The sequence below is a fragment of the Daphnia pulicaria genome, chromosome 6 (genome assembly GCF_021234035.1).
Source record: "Daphnia pulicaria isolate SC F1-1A chromosome 6, SC_F0-13Bv2, whole genome shotgun sequence".
Classification (NCBI taxonomy): Eukaryota; Metazoa; Arthropoda; class Branchiopoda; order Diplostraca; family Daphniidae; genus Daphnia; species Daphnia pulicaria.
The window spans coordinates 21,763,327-21,785,041 of record NC_060918.1 but is presented as its reverse complement, the minus strand read 5'-3'; the positions used below and the strand labels follow the sequence as shown (position 1 = coordinate 21,785,041).

The following is a 21,715-nucleotide window of genomic DNA, read 5'->3' as shown; positions in this document are numbered from 1 at the left end:
CAAATTCAGTTCACAATTATATATAATTATTATTATCATTGAAAACCGATTTCCTCCCACATCCTGTTTGTGCACATTGTACAGAGCACAAGTTTTTCGTAGAGTGTTTCCCCCCCGCCCTCCCCTTTTTCCACTCATTCTTTTTTGTTGATTGAAAAAAGCCGAGATTCCCTCGTGAGTTAATATAGATCGATTCACCGTTATCTTAGTGACCCCTCAAAAAAAGCTGGACAGAATTTTCAATTTTTTACATCCCTTATTATTATTCTGCCTTATTTTTTTTTTCCTTTCTCTTTCAACTTGCCTGTGTGTTTGGTGGTGAATGTGTGCTAACGTTTGCGTCATAATGTGTGTCTGGTGGGGGCAAGGCGAGAGAGGAAAGAAACTGTGCTTTCATTGAGAAAAAAAACAAAGCGTGATGGCCATTCCGCCAAACATGTCTCCCAACGACCCGACTGATGAAATCTAAAATTGATGGTATCTAAATAAAAAATATATTAAAGAACTTTTTAACATTTTCGAGGCAATAGAGAATCTGTTAAAAAAATCTCATGTCCACTGCCACTAATCTAATCGAAATTATGCTTTCAATTTTTCCAGGATCGATTTAGCGCCGTTGGGAACCCTACTACAACATTTGCACGATGATCTTAAACCAAAAAAAGATTTTAAACGCTGCTCACGCTATTCGCTCCTCTTCACAGGATAACGGTATTGCAACTTGCAAACGGGGTTTGGGGGGAAAAGGGGATTGTTTCAATGACAACTTTATTGGAGATGTGATTTGGGTTTAAACTTTATTCACTGCCAATCACCGACAACTTTAAGCTGAAAACTTTTTAAATGGTTTGGTAAGATAACAATTTACTAGATTTTTGTACGTGTTATTTAATTACGAAAAACCATTATGTTTCCATTATTTCACTATTGATTTATTGATTCAAGATTTCTCTGCTGATCCACTTTTCCTATGATTTATTTTTGAAAATCTCTCAATTAAAACATTCCGATTTTGAAGAAAGAGACAAATCAATCATAGAAGTACTGCCGCTGCAATCAATCATAGAAGGAAGAACGAATAAGGTATATAAGACATTTGTGCAGAAATAAAAATAATTATTGTAATACTAGAAACATTTCAGGAAAATAATTCAATTCAGAGGAAAAACACGCCGACCTTTCAGATTTTCATCAATTAACGGCTTTGACAACATTCTTACATTTTGTTCATTTTCAAATTTCGTACGTACTTTTTTACCCGCCTCTCCATTTTCCAATTTTCAGGATGCTTTCGATAGTATACTTGTTTGACTACAGATGGCATTTTGTCGCCATTGTTATTATTGGCGCGCTGGCACGAAGACAGTAGACAGCGATTCCGTTTTGTGTCGAGTGTCTCGTGGCACTTTGTCAACTCTCAACACACCAATCAGTCAATCTCTCAAGTGGTCAACATTCAGAAATATCATAATGATTCCTGAGCTTGCCAAACGTCTTGGAGTTACTTCGGACAAAGCAATTAAGTAAACTATTTTTCAATTTTATTACATGTCCATTTTGTCAACAAACTGATGGCTCATTGAGTGCATTGTCGTCATTAGAAAAGCCCAGGAATACGAACGATTACTTCATCTGAAAACGGCAGCATCTGGATTTCACATACAAGGAACAACACAGATGGTGGTGTGTTTAGATCTAGCTGCCTCAGCTGAAAATCAAACTGTGGATAAAGTAACACATACTATTGGCGTTTTATTACTGTTGTCTAATGATTTGTTGGACTATTAATAGGATTTATCTCTTAAACTGTCTGGCCTTAAGAACTCTGCCTACAGGGCTACAAAACAGACAATTAAACAAGTTTTAGGTTTAAATAAAGATGTAACTATCAAGGATGTTTGTGTTCAACTGGGCTGTCCTGAAATAGTCAGTGATGCAGAGAATTTGCTTGCCAAGTCAGTGATTTTCATTCCTTAAATATCTTTGAATCTTCAAGTAACCAATATTTTATACATTACATTAAACTCTAGATACAGTCAACAGAGTACTACTGGTCTTCAGGAGAACATGGATCATCCTGGATTTAAAGCTGCTGCAATCATGTCAATAAGCAAGTTAGTATTTGTTACATTGATACAAATAATTATTGCAGTCATCTAAAGCTGAATTATTTTTCATCAGAGTTAAGAGAATGGGTGTTGATAAAGGAAGACTACATGAATTGAGCGGTTTGAAGAAATCGGTGTTTGACAAACTTGTACTTTCCATGGTTACATTGGGTAAAGAAATGCAGAAGGAACAGGTTTCTAAACCGAAAACTACAAAAAGAACTCATAGTTTCATTGAAGTCGTCGAGGCAAAAGCTGCAGGTATTGATTACTATTACGAAAAACGTAAGTTTTCTCAGAATTGATTAGTCCCTTTTTCTATTTTTTAGCTATGGATGAAGAGAAACGCTTATATGACGCGGAACAAGAGCTTCCTGAAATCGACTTTGCCTCCTGGAAACGACGCATGCTAGAAGAAGCAAATAAGGGCCAGTAACAACATATCTCGTACCTTGGTTTTTCTTAATTCAGAGGTTTGGATGTACATATGTGAATCTTGTCAATTTTACTTGATTTCTCACTAACGAACGATAATTTTTACATTGAAAATAAAGGAGTTTTTGAAGGAAACGGTAGACTACTGATTTTCTGCTTAGAGACATCAGTATTTGATAGACAATAGTATTTGAGTAATGTATCGTTAATGTTTTACTTTTTTTAAAGACAAAATCGCCTTTTAAAAAGCAATTGCGATCCCACTCAAGTACTCAAAACCTAAACCTCGCACTTCCTTTAATTAACTGAATCCTTTCAGGGGGAGGCTTGCTGGAGGCCGGCTGGAGGCTTGTTGTAAATTTTAAAATAACTGTTTTCTCCGTTTTTCTCTGGCTTCTTGTAATGTTGATTATTAATTGTAATTTAAGAAGAGTCATTAATGGAAAATTCTTTTCTCGCATTCACGAAACCACGAGACAATTTGAAAAAGGCAAGGAGGAAAGCTCCCACTCACATTCGCTGACCCTGCTGATTGTGATTGTGACCGCATTCAAACCTCGATTACGATCGAGGTTATGATCGTCTTTCACTTCTCGGACTTGCCTGACGATAGAATTTTGATTTTTCGTCCGTTTGTCGTTTTCAAAACTTAAAAAAAGTCATCGAAGAAACCCTCCGTCAACGACAATTTTTCTTTGCCAACAAACAGACCCCTGAAGAGTTCATCCTGAGACTGCTATTTCATGTGCACACCGAGCGAATGCTGTTGGACGAGACACGAGAGCAGCAAAGCGGAAGCGGTTCACCTCTGGAAGATGTTGAGCGAAGATGGAGTGGAAATGAAATGCAGTCCGTTCCGTGGTCTTCACTACAAATCAGTCGCTCTACTTAAAGCCTGATTAGTAAAATCAAGTCCTCGTCATGGATTTGATCGTTATTTTTTAAAATTTCTTTTATGGTTAATCGGTTATGGGTTTATGGCTGGGGCACTGAAGACGACATCTGGCGGCCATAGTTAAATCTTCAATTGTTGGGCGCAGGCTAGCGACTAGCCCTTTAGCCCATACCTTCTTCTTCTTTTGTAGCGTGGCTATTGTATATATTCAATTTGAAGAAATAAGTTGGTACAGAATAAAAATAAGGAAATTAGGTGAAGATAAACCTTCATAAGTTACGAAGTTCAATTTTGTAAAAACAACAAAGGCGACGCTAGCGAAATCTGGTAATGAGTTTTGAAGTTGGTTGCACAGTCGTAGCTCAAATTATCGGAGTTCTATTGTCGCGTGTGGAGTTCTACTGTCGAGCATTGGAGTTCTATTGTCTGGTATTTTTAAAATAAAATATTGGGTTTTTATTTTCGGTGGAGTTCTATTGTCAGGTTTTTAAAAAATAATATTGCAACCAACTTAGGATTCCAAACTCATTACCAGATGTCGCTATGTCGCCCTTGTTGTTTTTGATCGAGAAACAGGCAAACAAAATAATAGGCGAAACAAATTGTAGCTAATTGATACTTATATTCCTGTGATTTCAATTACCAAAATGGACTTCGTATCATGTGTAGGTTTATCTTTACTTAATTTCCTAATTTTTATACTGTACTAACTTATTTCTTCAAATTCTAGATGCATACTGTCAGTCATTCCAAAAAGTTGACTTAGCGCTCAGTCACTTTCCATCCAATAGACCCATCATGTTGTCAAAAGCCTAAAACTCATGTGTGAAGCTCACATATCGTGGAATACAAATGTGTGGGGACGAGGTATTTCCCCATTACTGCTACCACACCAACCACACCACATCAAATGCCTTACTAAATTCAGCACCATATGATAAAGGTAAGCATCAATATAACCTATCACCACGCTGCTGCAATACTTCATGACACTTTCTTTTGCATCAGGAAATTTACCTCAACCTGAGGAGTAAGGCTGTTGCAGCCTGTTGGTTGCTGTGATTTCCATTTTTGCGGTTTTTATCATTAAAACTTCAGTGTGCTTGTTAGTAAAGGTAAAGATTGAAATGCTTTATTAACTGTTATATTTTCAATTCATTAATGCAATACATTTTTTTACATAGCACGTAATAGATCCTGAAGCCAATGCTGACCTTTGTCCATGAAGGAAGAGGGACATCCAGCAACGTTCTGCTCCATCCTTATCTTCCCGACGTACGCTCATCTAGCTTCACTGCTTTTGCTGCTACAACTTGTCTTACTTCACCGACGAGTTGGAACACTTCAGTGGTCGCTACCCTTTGCTGTTACACACCTGCAGTTACTCACCACGGGATTATGCCCAGGTACCCGACAATTGACTTACTTTCGTAGATTATCTACTAATAATCTAGTTGCGTTAAACTCTGTGTCTGTGTAATAATTCCAAAATCAGGCCCTTCTTGCGCGCAAACAAAGTTTTACTTGGACGTTTCTTTTTTCTAACGCTAGATGGCTTTTTGAAAATTTGCAGCTGTCAAATAGTCAGTTTCAGTTACTTTGCACATCTTTTTAAACATTTATTGGCAGTTATTTTGTTGAAATATTTAGTGATAACTAACGATAACTATTCCCCCAACAAAGCTCACTTGGTAGATTTTTAAAAATGTGTATTTTTTTCTACTTCCGGTTTTCTCATTTCTGTCAGTAGTTTAGTAAATATTGATCTGACGCACAAAAGAACCACATATTCGTGATCCTCGTAAAATTTGTGGTAAAGTTCATGTTCTGTTTTTTACGTACGCGTACTTCCGGTTTCAAGAATTTTCCTGAACTATAGTTCAGGAAAATTCTCGATTTTGGCCAAATTTTGGATTTCGTTTAAATCACACCTAATCGACCCCAAATTTTATGGGGATCACGAATATCTGGTTTAATTTGACGACAGCTCAATGGTTGAGGCGCTGTGGTTACTTCCGGTATACTTCCGGATTTTTTTTTAAAGACTAGCAAGTGAGCTTTGTTCTGTTTACAGTTCTCAACGTTGCAAGCTTGATTTAAACATTAACAAATTGCATATTTAAATCTTTGAGCTAGAAAACCTGATTATTGTTCTTTCTGTATTATGTAACTTTTATTGGCATGTCAGTAAATAAGAATTGTTTTCTCTTTATTCAGGTAATGCAGAGGAAATTTCGAGAAGATGGACACCATAACGTCGCCGGTATCTCCAAAGTGTCAGCGCGGATCATCATTTGTTGTTGGTAATATGTGTTCGTTTGTGTTAGTTAACCCGTTGTCTGCCACGCCTTTGTTTTCCCCTAGCTTCTTCGCACGGGCCGCGCTGTTCGGCCTCGTGGTTTTCATGCCGCGGGGTCGGAGAGTCGCCAAGCCCAAAATTTGCCGCAAGGCAAGCCTGTTATAAGGCAATGCACATAGTTCCCCCTTTTCAGCACGGGCTTGTCAGCAATGGCAAGTCCTACTTGGTCATGGATCCTTCTGACGTGGCGCGTAGAAAAGTAGAGTACAATCTGCGGGTTGTATGGCGTGGCAGCCAATGGGTTAACTTAGTGTATGTATATGTGTATGTATGTATGTGACTGTAAAATGTGGTGGAATTGTGGGTGGAGGTGGGACAATATAACACAATTCTTTAAGTTTTGTGTTCATTGTTTCTAAATTAATACTAAGTTTTGTTTAGGAATTGTAACAATATATTTTTCCAATTTCAAATCTCAATTTCAATATGCAGAGGTCATTAGATTTGAAAAAATCAACAGTTACAAGTATTTTTCTTATTTTGCCCTTGAAACGTCATCGTCAAACCACAAAAACATGTAGTAATAGTCAAACATAAAACAATTTACAACTCGGCATACTGGCCTTGAAGAAATCCAACACCAAAAGACACATGTCGCAGTACTCTGGAGCAACGTAGGTTGTAGTGAAGTAAACTGAAGCCATGGTGTAGTACTCCGCTGCCTTCGTGGTGTAGTACTCCGCTGCCTTCGTGGTGTAGTACTCCGCTGCCTTCGTGGTGTAGTACTCCGCTGCCTTCGTAGTGTAGTACTCCGCTGCCTTCGTAGTGTAGTACTCCGCTGCCTTCGTAGTGTAGTACTCCGCTGCCTTCGTGGTGTAGTACTCCGCTGCCTTCGTGGTGTAGTACTCCGCTGCCTTCGTGGTGTAGTACTCCGCTGCCTTCGTGGTGTAGTACTCCGCTGCCTTCGTGGTGTAGTACTCCGCTGCCTTCGTTAGTATGTTGGTGTTGACGTTGTTGTTTAGTAAAGAGGCGGCGTAGTGAAGGTTGTGAAGTTAGGGGAAGAAAAATACTTCGGAGATTCTGCGTAGTAGCTCGGGCCAACATAAACTGGGTGGCATAAGTTACGGTGTTATACTCTGGAGCCTTTGTGGAGTAGCACTTGGGGGCCTCAGTGTAGTATCCGGTTGTTGCGTATGTTGTTGTTGAAGCCCGCCAAACCCAGGAGAAAGCAGCACACCATTGGTCGATCCAGCAATCAACGATACGACACCCAACAGCAGCACGACGCCATAGTTCACTAGCAATTAATAAATTTTAACATTAATATCCTATTATGGTACTGGTGTATTAACAAATAGAAAAAAAGTATAGTTGATTCAGTACTCTATAGAAAAAATTTTACCTTTACGAAGAATGAAGTTGATGACAAATAGAGCACGCAGTTACTGTTGCTGTAACGGAGATGCTCACTCGGCTGCTGAATTATTTCACCTTTCTCTCCTCTCATACTACTAGACAATAAATAATTTGTTTATTTGGTAAGTTGGCATAATAAAACTCCACGTAACAGAATATTTACCCATGATAAGTGGTGGTTATAGTACTACGGTGCCTTGATGGTGTAGTACTTCGGAGCCTCGGTGTAGTAATCGACCCTTTGGTAGTGTAGCTCGGGGAAGAAAAATAATACTGCGGGGATTCGTTGTATTAGCTCAGGACAGCATAAGTTGTGATGTAATAATCTGAAGCCTTGGTGCAATACTTAGGGACCTCGGTGTAGTAACTGGTCGTTGCGTATGTTGTTGTGTAGAAGGCGGTGGCGTTGCGGTTTGGTATCCGCCTTATCCAGGAGACGTCGGTACACCAGTGGTCGACCCAGCCATCGACGATACAACAACAAATAGCAGCGTGACGGCATAGTTAACTAGACAATATTAAATATTCAACATTAACGGACACATTATCAAATAGAAAAAATGGAAATTGATACAACATTCCATGTAGAAATACAGATTATTTACCCGTGATTGCGACCTGGTAATACGACGAAGAATGCAGTTGTTGCCGGGTCGGAGATGCTCACTCGATTGACTTCTGTTGCCTTTTCTCTTTCCTTTTGAAAGATTTTCTCTCGTGGTCGACATCAACGATACAACACTAACCGCAACACAATGCCATAATTAACTGTGCAATAAACAATCGGAAATTATTTTTCGAAGGTAACTAGTCGTATCAACAACTAATAACAAGATAGAATAGATTTACGACTCGAAATAAAAATGAACATTTACCCGTGATTGCGAACTGATATTACGACGAAATATGGATTTGTTGCCGTGTCGGAGATGCTCACTCGACTGATCCCTGTCAAATTTTCTCTCGCCTTTTATACAATTTTTTCTCACCCCTCCTCTTAAGCCTAATGGCTATTTTACCTTTTTGATAATGAAGCAAAACGTCCCGTTCTCACCCAACCTCTACACTATGCCTGACACCTTTTACGTAATGATCTCCATGACCTTCGATTGAAATGCAAACTGGCCTTTCCTTCTGCAGGTGACTTTGCCGGGGATGGGTCTACAATAACCAATATCAAAATGAATACCAAATAGCTTACACTTGCGGCTATTGTACCTTTTTGATAATGAAGCAACACGTGTCATTCTCACCCAACCTCTACACTACTGCATGACACGTTTTACGTAATGATCTCCGTGACCTTCGAGCGTCAAGGTCATAGAAACCGGCCTTTTTCTTTCTGCAGGTTAACGTTGCTGGGGATGGGTCTACAAAAACCAATATCAAAATAAATATCAAATCATAAATGATAATGGCTTAAATTTTAGTCACTTTAAAAATACCACATTTGACATTTGAGTCATTTGACTCGTTTCTTCGGTGAATGAATAAATCTTCCATTTCGAACCGTTTGAAAGACAGTCGGCTTTTTTTTTTAAATATTCTACTGCAAACTTTTCTAAGTTTCAAACACATAATCCTTGCACCTGCGGTCGGAGAAGAAAATCTAAAAAAAAAAGATAAACAAGGTAAATTATTAATATAAAAAAATACAAATCAAAGCTTCTCATAAAACGGTTGAATAAAATAAGAAATTAGACGCAATTGCTAAAGCTCGATAGACTGTCAGAGTTCGTCCGCTACGTTCACAACGCATAACTCAAAAATGAACTTAAATGATCCTAAATAACCACCCAGGAGAAGCAGGGGGAATCGTATTTCCACAACTGATTTAGGAGTATCATAAACGCAAATCAAATGATTGATTGACAATACCTGAACTCTAGGGCTATATGCATTTTGTAACCGCAAATCAACAATGAGCTCCTACTAGCAGCTATTTAACAAAAATGAATAACATTTACAGGAGCTACCCTTACCCTGTCTTTTACATTGACAGGTCTACCATCTTGAATAGTTGATTACCGCTAGAACCTATCGCGTGTCGTTTGATGCTGCATGAACAAAAGGGAAAAAAAAATTTCACCCTGTTACATGACCAACGCGTTTCTGCCACAATAAAGTATGCGCAAGTAAAACAATGTTTTGACACTCGCTTTGTTTTCGTTGCTAAGCAGTAAAATGGGTTGAAATTCGGGTTTTGCTCTTCACACCGAATGTAGACGGAAAGGACTCGGCTCTGATATATAAAGGATCGTTGGCTGCAAACAAATTCACATTATTTTCTGCGAAAGCAAAAGCTTTATGTCGTATCTAGCATTACCTTTTTTAAGGATTCTTCGAACACGACTGGACGATGTGTTGTAGGCTTGTAGTCCTAAGTCTATCAAGGGGTGCCTTTGTCCCAGTTGAAATTTCCTTTTGTCCAAGGATTACAAAGGCAACCGGAGAAGAGAACGCGTCAGGTCATCCCGAACACGAATGTTTACAACATTCGGACCGCACGGCATGTCACCATCACACTTTTTCTTTTTGCTGTTCTGACCCGCCTTTGACGTTAGACAGCGTAATAGATGCCGACGCCTGAAACAAAAGCCAAAAGGCCTACGAGGGGGGGGGGGGGGGGTTGTTCTTGCACCCAAGTGCGGATGTATCCTAAAACTCCGTGGCCGTGATATGACACAGAGACGAACCGACAGTCTCCATCCTGCTTTGATTCCCCTGTTGTAAGTAAATTGTGAGACCAAAGTAATATTAAATTGTAAAGAAAAATGTAAACTAGTCGCACGATTACTGATATAATTACATTCAAAATGACACTGATCCATGCACCACGAACGATGGCGCCACTCGGGAATGCACCTTCTTAGAAGCTCCGACCCCAGTTTAACCACCATGAGAGTGGACCGCTCTCATGGTAACCTAAATATGAAAGTAAATTAATCTCTCGGTGGCTGAACGGCAATGACACGGTTCCGTATTGGTTTTCGGTACCATTGCTATTGTATAGTACGTCATTGCGTACGGGACTTGAAGGCCAGTGACAGAGCCTGTGCACAAGTGCACAAATACACATACGAATTCGATACGACACACAAATATGTTACACAAATATGATTTGCATACGCATGTTTGGATCACTGAGCTACAGTGGCATTGACACCTTAGCGATTGCCGAGTTTTGCAACAGCTAAAAGAAGAAATTCAAATGAGGAACTAACTTCCCGCCTCGGTCTACGGACCCAAAAGGGAGCATGGGCATGGCCACGGGGGAAGTTCCTGGTGGCGCTCAACCATGAATTTACAACTTATCTAATTTCACTTTAACATTGATATTTCTTTTTCAGTAAAAGACAAATCTCTTTCAAGACGCTTGACGTCAACTAGGGGAGGACAAACAAAACTTCACCCCATTTGACTAACACAAAGTTCTGACAGTGACGGAAAATCAATCGAACTACCGATCTCAAAAAGGGAAAGCGTTTTCAAGGCATAATTCCACAGTACTTTTGGTTAATCTCTGGCCTAACTCGTTTTACGTTATTATTGCAGCAGACCTGATGACTTGTAAATGACAAAATGGTAACGCTTGGTAAAAAAACCAACCAACCAAAGTAACTTTAACTGAACTGTAAAATGTAGATTGTTTCAGATTTTACAACTTGCCCTTTTCTAATAACATGACATTAATAGCTAACATGTTAATAGTTTCCAGTTTCAATCACAACAGCTAAAGGTTGCAACAACCTGAATTTGGCAAAGGTTGAGTCTATTGCCACGACTTTCCGTCTGCTTTTTCGTTACGCGACGGACCTCACAGTCTATTACCACGAAATAGTTTTCTTGTCAATAAACAACAGATTGTCTATTGCCACGAAAGCCTAGCGTCCCTCTCTTTTCTTGGTATTTGTTTTAGTTTTGTCTTTTGCTACGACATGCTTCGACATCTTTCGTTACGTTTAATAAGCGTTTGTCTATTGCCACGAAATTTTTTAAAATTTATATTTTCGATATTTTCTAATTAGGTGCTTACCTAAGTTATTATTGTCATTATTATATCCTTCATTTAAGCCTAGCATTATTGGTATATTATATTTACCTAGAATTTGACGTTAAACTGATTTCACACCAAATTGAACACACGGCTTTTTTTTATGGCAAACGTTGTACTCATTTCAATATGTGCGTGGGTGAAAGTGTACCTTATTAATGTTTTTAGTTTTCTAAACGAAAGATTTGCGAAAACGTTATTATATCTCGCTTTGAATAATTACGTTACATCGCCATATTTGAAATAATTCGGAAATAATCAAAGTTCAAATCTGAGCAGAGTTGATGGCTGAACAATTTGACAGAATTGAGGTGCTTTAAAGCAGGTGAAGTGGTAATCATTAAAATAATTTGTTTTAGTTTAATTAAATGGCAATTTTATGCAGGCGAATCAAGTGAATGTAGCCTATCGCCGAACATTGCCGTCACGCAAACCGTGATTTTGCGTGAACATAATCGAATTGCGGCGGATCTGAACGATTTGAATCCGCACTGAAGCGACGAGCGTCTTTATCAGGGGACTCCTCATTGGTCAATAGCTCGGCCTGTTGCTCCTCAAAAATGTTTCATCCGGGTTTACGATAAAAATGTCAATAGTTCCATTTTGAAGGAATTTTATAGGGCGCGGCTTTCCGTTACGGCCACTACCTGGTTCCTGGAAAGCAAGAGCAAGTTTGTGCTTGAATCTACTTTTTCGATTTTCATTACCGACACGTTTTTTTTTGCAGTCTCACTCAATCAGCAGAGATTAAAGAGAAAGATATTTTGCTATACGCCAACATTTTTTCAAGACGCAGCAAGAGGTTTTACTCTCCTGTTTTGCTGTGTCCGGTGACCTTGCCCTTCTTAACATTGATAGTCTCTCCAGAGGTTACCTAATTACGTTACTTCCAAGAATTGATATGGAGGGATCAATCTCTAAGATTTATACCTTCTACATCGCGCTGGGCTATGTCTGTGTCACTAATTTTCGCTTACTGGGCTTGGTGTTATATTTTTTCCGTAATTTCATGTTTTTCAAGAATTCTTATTCTGATCACCCTACGTGCCTTTTTCTATAGTTGTAGTAGTAGCTTTGAATTCTAGATGGGCAAGTATCAAAAGGTCTTTTTTTTTCTAAATAAGCCCATCTGCAATATTTTTTTGTCTAAGTTATTTTGAATCTCCGATTGACTTAATTATTTTAAAGAAAATGAGTCAGGTTATTACTTATTAGTCCAAACTGTTTAAGCAGTGTTTAAGATAGCATAAAAAGTTTCGAAAAACTGCGTTTTGTTACCTAACGTTATGTAATCAATTAATAATTTGTGTCTTTGAAAATAAAACTGATTTTATGAAATAACGAATTTAATTCTTTTTTCAAATGAGGTACTTATTTCTATTTCTATGAAACGATATTAATGAAACTGCATATTTCGTGTTTTTTTTATTTTCGTGGCAGTAGCCATTTTACTATAAGGCTACAACGATTTTGTAAGAAGGGTCTTTTCAAAAGGATAGCGTGCTTGCAAGTTGCATGCCTCAGGCACAATTAATATGAATTTTGCCACTTGTACGCCATCTATCTGTTGTTATTTATTTTTTCGTGGCAATAGTCAACGGTTTGTTTATTGCAACGAAATGTCTTGGCAATAGCCATTTCAGACGAAAAATTGTCACGAAAACAGAGGACTAGTAGGCTTTCGTGGCAATAGACAAAGTGCTCTGATTTGACACGAAACAATATCGTCAGATTTCGTTGCAATAGTGAGTCGAGCCTGTCGTGTCACGAAAACATTTTCGTGGCAATAGATTTAACCTTTGGCAAAATGTAGAGGGGATGATGAAAAACAAATAAAATTTGTAACCTGAAGATTGAATGTAAAAGGCATCTATCTCTCTTCAGCAGCGAACGAAAACAATTGTAGTTCACCAGCTCCAAAGCAGCAAAACCAGCCACACTAAAACATAAAATTAAACATTAAATTCTTTTCTCTTTGCATAATACAATAGACATACAATACAAAATGAAGAACTGAAAGGTTTACACGGCTAACATAAACCATGTAAGATGAAGAAATATTGCATCACATATTTTGGATGATGGCACTTGGCAGTCACCTGCCTCTTCTGATACGCAGACCACTAACATTAATCTCCAAACATTAACATTAAGCTAACATTAAGCTCAAACTCGATAACCAATTTTACAAAATTTACAACAGCAAACAAAATTTACAAATTACAATGCTTGTAAAGTGATTTATACCATTACAGTAGAGGCACTTCCAAAATCCTGATGCCAGAAGACCGCAAATGGAATGTGAATCTTTTTATTCTTTAAGCATTTTGACGTAAAAATGCTGCCATGTCCATGTCATGTGAATCCGATATGCAGACGATTCTGACGACGTAGTAGCGTAATCCATCTGACGGTACGTTAAAGAAGCTTGATGGGCAAATTGAAAGTTAGGACACGTTGTTCCTTTGTTCGTCAAGGGCAAAGTCCTTTTCAGTATGGATTTTCAGTTGTTGTCATCGAGAACCAAAAAGTATTTCTGAATAAAAATCTTACTCTGCCCCTGTTCATAACGACGTTTACGTTTCTTCTCGAATATAAATCGATTTGTTTCATGGGCATTTAGCATCAAGTTCATTTCAGATTTCACTACCAGATTTAGTAAAGTCAACAACATTTGCCACGCTCATCTCACATTTCTAGCTGCCTAATTCCAAGTGAAAATGGAAGAAGCTTTTAATTGGTTCCGCCGTGGTTACGAACTAGTCAAAGTGAATTTTCAATGGAACGTTCAAGTGCCATTTCTGCATACTACAAACGGTTGGGAAGAGATGTTGGAGTCGTCTTTCTTTTCTTCGAGTGAAATTCCTGGACGTCAATGGACATTAGCACTTCTCGTCGAGAGTACAGAGTTAATAATCTACGCCTTTTACTACAAAGTCTACAATTTCGCGGGACAATCAGCAAACATTGGAGACCCTGTTCTACTGAAAATCTCCATTGTTAACAAGAGAGGGCAAAAGGTTCACCAGCAAGTGCTTCAATCAAAACCAGGTTTAAACATGCATTTCAGATTGTCTAAAGAGGACATTGAAGCATCCGATTGTCTTCAATCGGACGGCAGTCTCACCTTCTACTGTAAGATTCTGTGTCATGTGATGAAAGAACTCGATTCACCGGTTAATCCTCCAGTTCTCGAAATTGACTGCTGCAAAGAGTTGGCTACTGAATTTGAAAATATGTTTGATGAAATGCCGTTTAGTGACGTGACTATTAATGTTCACGGCCGTGAATTCCCCGCTCACAAGTACATTTTGGCGACCAGAAGCCAAGTCTTTGCTGCCATGTTCAATCACCCGACGAAAGAGAAATTGACCAATCAGATTGTAATCGAAGATGTCGAGCCGGAAGTGTTTCACCAACTTCTCCGCTTCATCTACACGGGACGCTTGACTTCAGTAACGATGGAAGCAATGGCCGCCGCCCTCTACATCGCTGCTGATAAATACCTGCTGGATCGTCTGAAATTGGAATGTGAAAATTATTTGCTTTGTCAAATGTCTCCCGTGAGTTGCTTAGAACTTCTTTTGCACGCCCATTTGCTCAACCCGGCGAAGCAATTAAAGAAGAAAACGATCCAGTTCTTTCGGCAACACCCAGGCGATGTAATGGCGACAGACAAATGGAAAAAGGCTAAACAAGAAAATCCCACTGCATTGTGCGACATTCATCAAATGGTATTGTGCAATGAAATCTCATGATTAATTGAAAACTTACTGGAATGGAATAATAACGTCTTTAAGGCAGGAATGTTGGATGAGCAGAATCAATAAAAAATTCAATTTAAAAATTAAAACCAAATTACAAAATTAATTTTTCCACCCGAACAGAATGTGAAAACCAGTACTACATCCCGTACTACATCCCGTTGAATGTAGTACTGCACTCTGTTTAGCAGACTAATCGAGATAAGGAAGAAGCTGTATGGACAAATTGCAAATGGTGTTCGGGGTTTTTGCATAAACCACGGAACACATATAAATAATTAAATCACACCTCTGAATAACAGTAAATCTCTAACCATTAGTACATATATAGGATACTCTAAAATCAGAACAGTATCCCAGTCGAAAATTTCCAAAGAGTTTTGTGCTTTTTTCTTTTAGAGCGTGGTTCTGAGTACAAAACCGGTCTCCGGAAACTGAGCGGAATCAACTATCAGTTACAGAAATTCAATTGTCAGCACAAATAATTCAATTTTTATTGCTGACGTTTAGAGATTCCCAATTGCTGCGTGAAACAAATAATTCCAAATTTGATAATTCCATCCTAAGCATTTCAAAGAGCAGACTTTATTCATTTACACCTAGACGACTGTTGGATTCCTGATGCCCGAACTTTTTTGAATTCAAAATTTCGAAGAAGGGAAAGCTTTATCAACCAAGCCAATCAAGACTGTTATACAATCTCGAAACCACTTTCTCAATTTGGCTTTTCACGCTGGCAGAACCCGTAGGGCACGGACATCAGCATACCGTAGACAACCTAGACCTATTATAACGTAAACGTAATGTTGCATCTTCACCTTGAAGGATATATGGGACAGGCCGCGACTCGAATTTCCTAGCAAGCTCTCCCTTACATAGTATATGGAAATCTTGATTGCATTCTTCCAGCATAGCCGAGAGCATTGTTAGACCATCAGCATAAAAACGAGTGATTTAATTTCTTGGTCGTTGCAAATAGCTCGAGGGATGGAATTCTTGGCCAGCAAAAAGGTGACGGGCGCAATTTGCTAGATTAGATTTCATCTAAATTCCCCGATCCCTTATACATGTTCTACACGGCGATTTGGCCGCCCGCAATGTTCTTTTGGCCGATCACGGAGTCGTCAAGGTATCCGATTTCGGTTTGTCGAGAAAAATGAAGGATTATATTTACGAGAAGAAGGAAGGGGTAATTAAATCGATTCGTTCTTCTCATGGTTATTTATTGTTAAGCTAATATTCTACATGACAGGAGCTGTTGCCAGTCAAGTGGATGCGGCAATCGAATCCCTGACTGATCACATTTTTTCCAGCCAATCGGATGTCTGGTCTTACGGGATTCTTTTGTGGGAATTCTTTTCCCTCGGCAAAGTTCCCTATCCTGGTGAGAAAAAGAAATACAAGTACGACTTTTCCTAGATGCTATCCTATTCTGCTCACCTCACATAGGCATGAATGGCAGAGTCCTTATCGAAGATTTACGAAATGGATATCGCATGAAACAGCCGAAATATTCGCCCAATGTCTTTGGAGAACTGATGAGAAACTGCTGGCAAAAGCACCCGAAAGAAAGGCCAACGTTCTCTCAGCTGGCCGAGAAAATAGAAAAATACATCGAGTTGTTGACGAACTCAGATTATTTGGACATGAATGGACCGTGCGAAAACGTTCTGGCCAAAGAGATCGACGACCCATCTCCGACTTATCATTTGGAAATTGTGAAAATGCAAAGCAACAGATCGCTGTCAGAACAAACAGACGTTGCTGTGAGCAGAGATACGTGAAATCGCTGAATCTTCAATTGGAATACAATGAACTAACAATCTACACAAGATAATTCGATACCCAAATAAAATAAATCACTTCGTGAAATTAATAAATATTTTCAAAATAATGTGGCGATTTCATAATCTCTATCGTATTTTTCTGTATTTTAAAGTGAAAGTGTCTGTTCGGCACAGCTCAGCCGGATGCGTTTAAAAGAAATGAATAAAACCCTTTTTTACGTTTATCGTTTGAAAACCAGATTGCCCCCAGCGTTCTTGCCAGTCCCGCATGACTCACGCAGCAGCTTATCACTAGCCATGTAGTCAGCCGCAGTGTTGCTCGACGTTTACAGAAGAAAAGAAGCTGCACAAGTGGCTGCTCTAAAAACATCACACCCAAATCAGTTCAAGTTGGGGAATTCGAATACAAAAACTGTAGTGATCGAGAGTGTTCGTCTTTGAAAATAATCCACGAAAATTATTTGTAATGCGGCGATTTGATTTCTATTGTTTAAAAGGTTAGTGAAAAACAAAAAAAAAAAAAAATTATCCAATTGACATGTCGCATAGTCAAGATGATTGCGCATTCATTTAAAAGTTTTAGAGTTAGTGTTAAGAGTAAAAGAATATAGAACGGCGTTGGTTTTTCACTTGTTGAATACACTCAAGGACAAACGCTCAACATTTTCTGGAATTTAGACATTTCCTTTTTGAGAGTCTGTTGACAAACTGAAAGGGTTCTTTTTACTGATGAAATCTCACTGTTACTGCTGGCTGGTAATAAAATACGGCCCCCAAAGGCATTCACCCGCGTCTAGCCAGTATAGATGGTTGAATAAAGATACTACGCATGGAGTGGGCAATACGAGTCCGATTACATACAACAGTGCTCTTTATGTTACTATGATTAAGTTTAAAAGGTGCACATAGTATCGCAAATTATTAATTGCTGCATTTTGTTTACTACCCAACAGATTCAGAAGGAAAACAATCGACATGTCCTTTGCACCCTTTGCATCGTGCGACCTGCCAACAGGAAAACTCTTTCTCAGGAAGTTGCTCTATGTTCAACATGTGGATAAAGCAAAGGATGTGACCACTGAAATATCCGAATTAGACTTGAAAATCAATGTCTTGGACTATAGCCTCAACTTTCGCGATAAGGATTTGGAATTCCCGCTCAATAAAAAACAGGTTTCCGGCCAGTCTAACCTGGACATTTTGAAGGATTCTCTACCAGACTTTATCAACAACGTCTGGGTCTACTCCAATCCTCTATTTCAAATATTTCCAGTCGTTCCAGTCCGTTCTGGGTTGTTTCACGCCTACGTCGTTTTCACAACGAATAAAATACCCTCGTCGCCGTCCAGTGAAATGTGGTGGTCGCTCGAGAAGAATGGCAAGTACATAATTCTGCAACAATCGCCCAATAAATCGGACATCATAGACACAACATTCGATGTCAACCAGGGAAAAATTGGACCGCGACTTTTGCCAGTGGAAGAACTGGAAAGGGCAGAAGGCAACCACCGATCCCTTGAAAATTTATTGGAATCTCTACTGTTTAGCAGTCAACTGGACATTCCTTATCACCTTTTTATCGCTAATTGCCAGAGATTCGCATCCTACGTTTTCGAGAAAGCCAACGGCGAAAGGAAAAAATGGACGTCGGGAACGAGTGGGTCAGTTCCAAATGAAAAACAAACTCTCTTCGGTGTCAGTGCGGATACAATTAGATACAAATCCTTTCTACAAAATGAACTGATTCCATTTTATCACGCAATTGTCGAGAAGGAAGAAATGCCCGTATTCAAGAGTATTTTGGCAAACTACACCAGCGAATCAATAAATAAGATAGACTCTCAGGGCTACACTCTGCTCGAGTGGGCTGAAGCTTTTTCAAGGGAAGATGTCAAAAATTATTTGAAAACAGAGAAAGGCGCTGTTCAATCGGAATTATTCCACCGCAATGTCTTCTTTATAGCTCTACAATATTTAGATTCACAAGACGAACTTAATGATCCCAAATTATCTTTCGACGGAATTGACATCACCAGCGTGAATGGAACAGGTGACACGGCCCTGCATTGTGCGATATACGGAGAGAAATGGAAATTAGCCAAGAAAATTCTCGAAGAAATGGAAAAATTTGCAATGCCAGTCGTTGACGCAATCAATCACATGGGAGAGACGGCGCTTCATCTGATAACCAAATTGAATTGCCCAATTGAAACGTTCAAAAATATCCTCGGAAAAATCCCTCGAGAAAAAGTTGACAAGGCCGACAAAAACGGATGCAACGCCTTTCATTGGGCAACTATAATATGCTCACCGAAGAAAATGAAATTACTATTAAAGAAAGGGGCAGATATCGACGCCAAGACAGTAGACGGACACGCCGCCATTCACTTGGCCTTACAGGGCGAGTTGAACATGACAAGCAAACACCAAATAGTAGAACAGCTGTTGAAGTACAAAGCAGGGAACACTACAGATACGATTGATTGTACACCACTTCATCGTGCCGTTATGTGGAACGACATTTCGCCCAAACTGTTTCAGAAAATATTGGACAGGTATCGTGATAATGTTACGGCGCAAGACAACGAAGGGGACACACCTCTTATGGTGGCATTATACAATCAATCGGAAACTAAAGTGAAGGAACTGCTGAAATACTCACAAGTTAATGTCAAGAATAAAGCCGGTTGGACAGCGTTACACTATGCTGCAATGTGGCCAGACATGCCAGTTGATTTGTTCAAGGAAATTCTTGACAAATCAGACGATGCAAATGCACAGGACGACAAAAGAGATACACCACTTCACTGGGCATTACAAAACCAATCGAAAGGTTCAGCTTATCAACTTTTACAATTAAAAAATGTGGACGTTAATATAAAAAACAACGATAAGGAAATGGCGATTCATTTAGCAGCTAACTGGTGGGAAATGATTCCTGCCAAACTCTTTCGATTAATAATGGATAAGACCAATGATATCAACGACGTAACCTATAATGGAAACACTGCACTCATCATGGCGTTGATGAAAAGATCTGAACTTAAAGTCAAGGAACTGCTAGAGCATAAGAAAAATGTGAACGGCACTTTTGTTGAGGTGATAAACGTCAATGTCAAGGGTAGCGATGATTTCACAGCGCTTCATTGGGCCGCTCGGTGGCCAAATATTCCAATCGACTTGTTTAAGACAATCTTAACAAAGTCCACTGACAAAATCGCCAAGGCGAAACACGGGATCACCCCGCTTCACTGTGCTCTAGCGAAAAAATCGGAAAATGCAGTTCAAGAACTACTGAAACAAGAGGCTGTTGACGTCGTCAACGTCGGGAATGACAATCATCGTACAGGGCTACACCTTGCTTCTAGGTGGCTGGACATCCCAAATGATTTGTTTCAGTCAATTTTAAATAAATCAACCAACATCAACGCGCAAGACAAGGACGGCAATACTGCTTTACACTTGGCGGTGCGATTCAAATCTACAAGTACAGCAAAGAAGCTACTAGAAATAGTGGACGTTAACATAAGGAATATTGGAATGGGGTCGATACTACATTTTGCTGCTGTATGGCCAGAAATTCCGTTAGATTTGTTCAGGGAAATTCTGAACAAAACAGACAATATCAACAATCAAGTCAAAGACGGGAGTACTGCTCTTCAATGGGCATTGATGAACAAGTCAGAAACAGCAGTCCGAGAACTACTCAATCAAAATGTCGATGTCAACATCAAGAACAATTATCAACTTATAGCATTACATTTTGCTGTTGCATGGCCGGAAATTCCAATTGATTTGTTCCAGATGATTCTACAAAAAACCGAGGACATCAACGCGAAAGACAAAAATGGGAAAACTGCCCTCGACTTGGCCTCATACTATAAATCGCAAGATTTAATTCAATTGCTAGAAGAATTCGGTAAACTGTCACTCACAAGGTAAAATAGAGGTGAATGACCGACAGGATAACGAGGTAAGCAATCTGACACATGCACCAACAAGGTGAACACTTTTCTGATCGATTTTAATATCATCAAAGTTTCGAGTTTGTATGTTGTTTTTAGATGTGTACAAGTTTCCAAATTTCAAACGGATCGCGCAGAGGCATTGTGTACCTACAAATTGGGCTTTGACATTGATCAACATGCCTGGCTAACTGGTGGTGAGCAGGAAGAGCGGACAAAGAATGATTGAAAGATAAAGTTTCAACTGTACTTCAATAACAAGAAGAAAGAATAGATTTACTGTGTAAACTGCATCCTACCTTTCATGTTGATGTCGAATTAAACAGTTTAAACCGTCCTTCATGAATCGGACGCCAATTTTACTCGTCTTTTTCTCAATGGTGTCACATTTTTCCAGGTCGAGCAAATTAAATCCATCCTTTTGCTGAATAAATAAATAGTAAACGATTATCACGGTAGATACAATGATACTCTCAAACAAGAAATTTTACCGGGATTTTGTTCTTCAGTGCAGATTTAACGAGGAAGTTAAAAAAGTAATCAATGGGACGATAGCGTAAAGGATAAACAAACACGTGTTGTAGACTACGGATTGTACGCAGCTCTGTACGGACAGGGACATTGGGACAACTGAACTGACAGCTCAGACAACTAAGAACTGACAGCTACGGTCAGAGTTCGTCTGCTACTCCGGCTGCTCACGCGCCATCTCGGTGTGGTCAGTGAAAGTAGTTCCTCAACTATTGATCTGCGAACTGGATTGTCAGCTACCACAGCTACATGCGCTGCGTAAGTGCGTTTGCAAGGTTATACCCGAAGGGCTGGCTGTTAGTGATTTTGTTTTCATTAAAAAAATAACAAATAAATAAACAAATAGAAAATGATCCCCCTTGTTATATATCTCCTGATGCAACCAAGGATGACTCTGGTTTCGTTGAGAATAAATTCAAATCTGTATATGCTTTCGCGTCTTCTTTTTTATCAGAGGCAAT

General features: G+C 39.1%; 2 protein-coding genes and 2 long non-coding RNA genes across 6 annotated transcripts; 2 read left to right on the top strand and 2 right to left on the bottom strand.

Moving 5' to 3' along the window:
* Nucleotides 1-348: 348 nt before the first annotated feature.
* Nucleotides 349-2,678, top strand: LOC124342799 (origin recognition complex subunit 6-like). Of its 2 annotated transcripts, XM_046795969.1 has the most exons (10): nucleotides 349-477; nucleotides 601-851; nucleotides 946-1,083; nucleotides 1,143-1,242; nucleotides 1,318-1,523; nucleotides 1,602-1,731; nucleotides 1,792-1,955; nucleotides 2,031-2,114; nucleotides 2,182-2,369; nucleotides 2,438-2,678. In XM_046795969.1, the coding sequence occupies exons 5-10, from the start codon at nucleotides 1,318-1,320 to the stop codon at nucleotides 2,542-2,544; spliced, it is 879 nt and encodes a 292-aa protein (XP_046651925.1). In that variant the 5' UTR covers nucleotides 349-477; nucleotides 601-851; nucleotides 946-1,083; nucleotides 1,143-1,242; the 3' UTR covers nucleotides 2,545-2,678. The 2 variants fall into 2 exon arrangements, with proteins under 2 accessions (XP_046651925.1, XP_046651924.1); XM_046795968.1 differs by having other exon boundaries at nucleotides 1,143-1,523.
* A 3,947-nt stretch (nucleotides 2,679-6,625) lies between these two features.
* Nucleotides 6,626-8,040, bottom strand: LOC124342930. The gene is made up of 4 exons (XR_006918988.1): nucleotides 8,029-8,040; nucleotides 7,317-7,661; nucleotides 7,140-7,245; nucleotides 6,626-7,034 (listed from the first exon to the last, which is right to left on the bottom strand). It is a non-coding gene; the product is annotated as an uncharacterized LOC124342930 (long non-coding RNA).
* A 443-nt stretch (nucleotides 8,041-8,483) lies between these two features.
* On the bottom strand, nucleotides 8,484-21,368 carry LOC124342937. Its single transcript, XR_006918998.1, has 8 exons — nucleotides 21,215-21,368; nucleotides 21,023-21,141; nucleotides 13,054-13,146; nucleotides 9,963-10,078; nucleotides 9,480-9,877; nucleotides 9,136-9,417; nucleotides 8,588-8,762; nucleotides 8,484-8,523 (listed from the first exon to the last, which is right to left on the bottom strand). It is a non-coding gene; the product is annotated as an uncharacterized LOC124342937 (long non-coding RNA).
* On the top strand, nucleotides 17,075-21,011 carry LOC124342581 (putative ankyrin repeat protein RF_0381). Of its 2 annotated transcripts, XR_006918914.1 has the most exons (3): nucleotides 17,075-17,255; nucleotides 17,712-20,755; nucleotides 20,821-21,011. XR_006918914.1 is itself a non-coding variant. In XM_046795589.1 (2 exons), the coding sequence occupies exon 2, from the start codon at nucleotides 17,734-17,736 to the stop codon at nucleotides 20,698-20,700; it is 2,967 nt and encodes a 988-aa protein (XP_046651545.1). In that variant the 5' UTR covers nucleotides 17,075-17,255; nucleotides 17,712-17,733; the 3' UTR covers nucleotides 20,701-21,011. The 2 variants fall into 2 exon arrangements, 1 of the variants encoding a protein (XP_046651545.1); XM_046795589.1 differs by having other exon boundaries at nucleotides 17,712-21,011.
* Nucleotides 21,369-21,715: the final 347 nt, after the last annotated feature.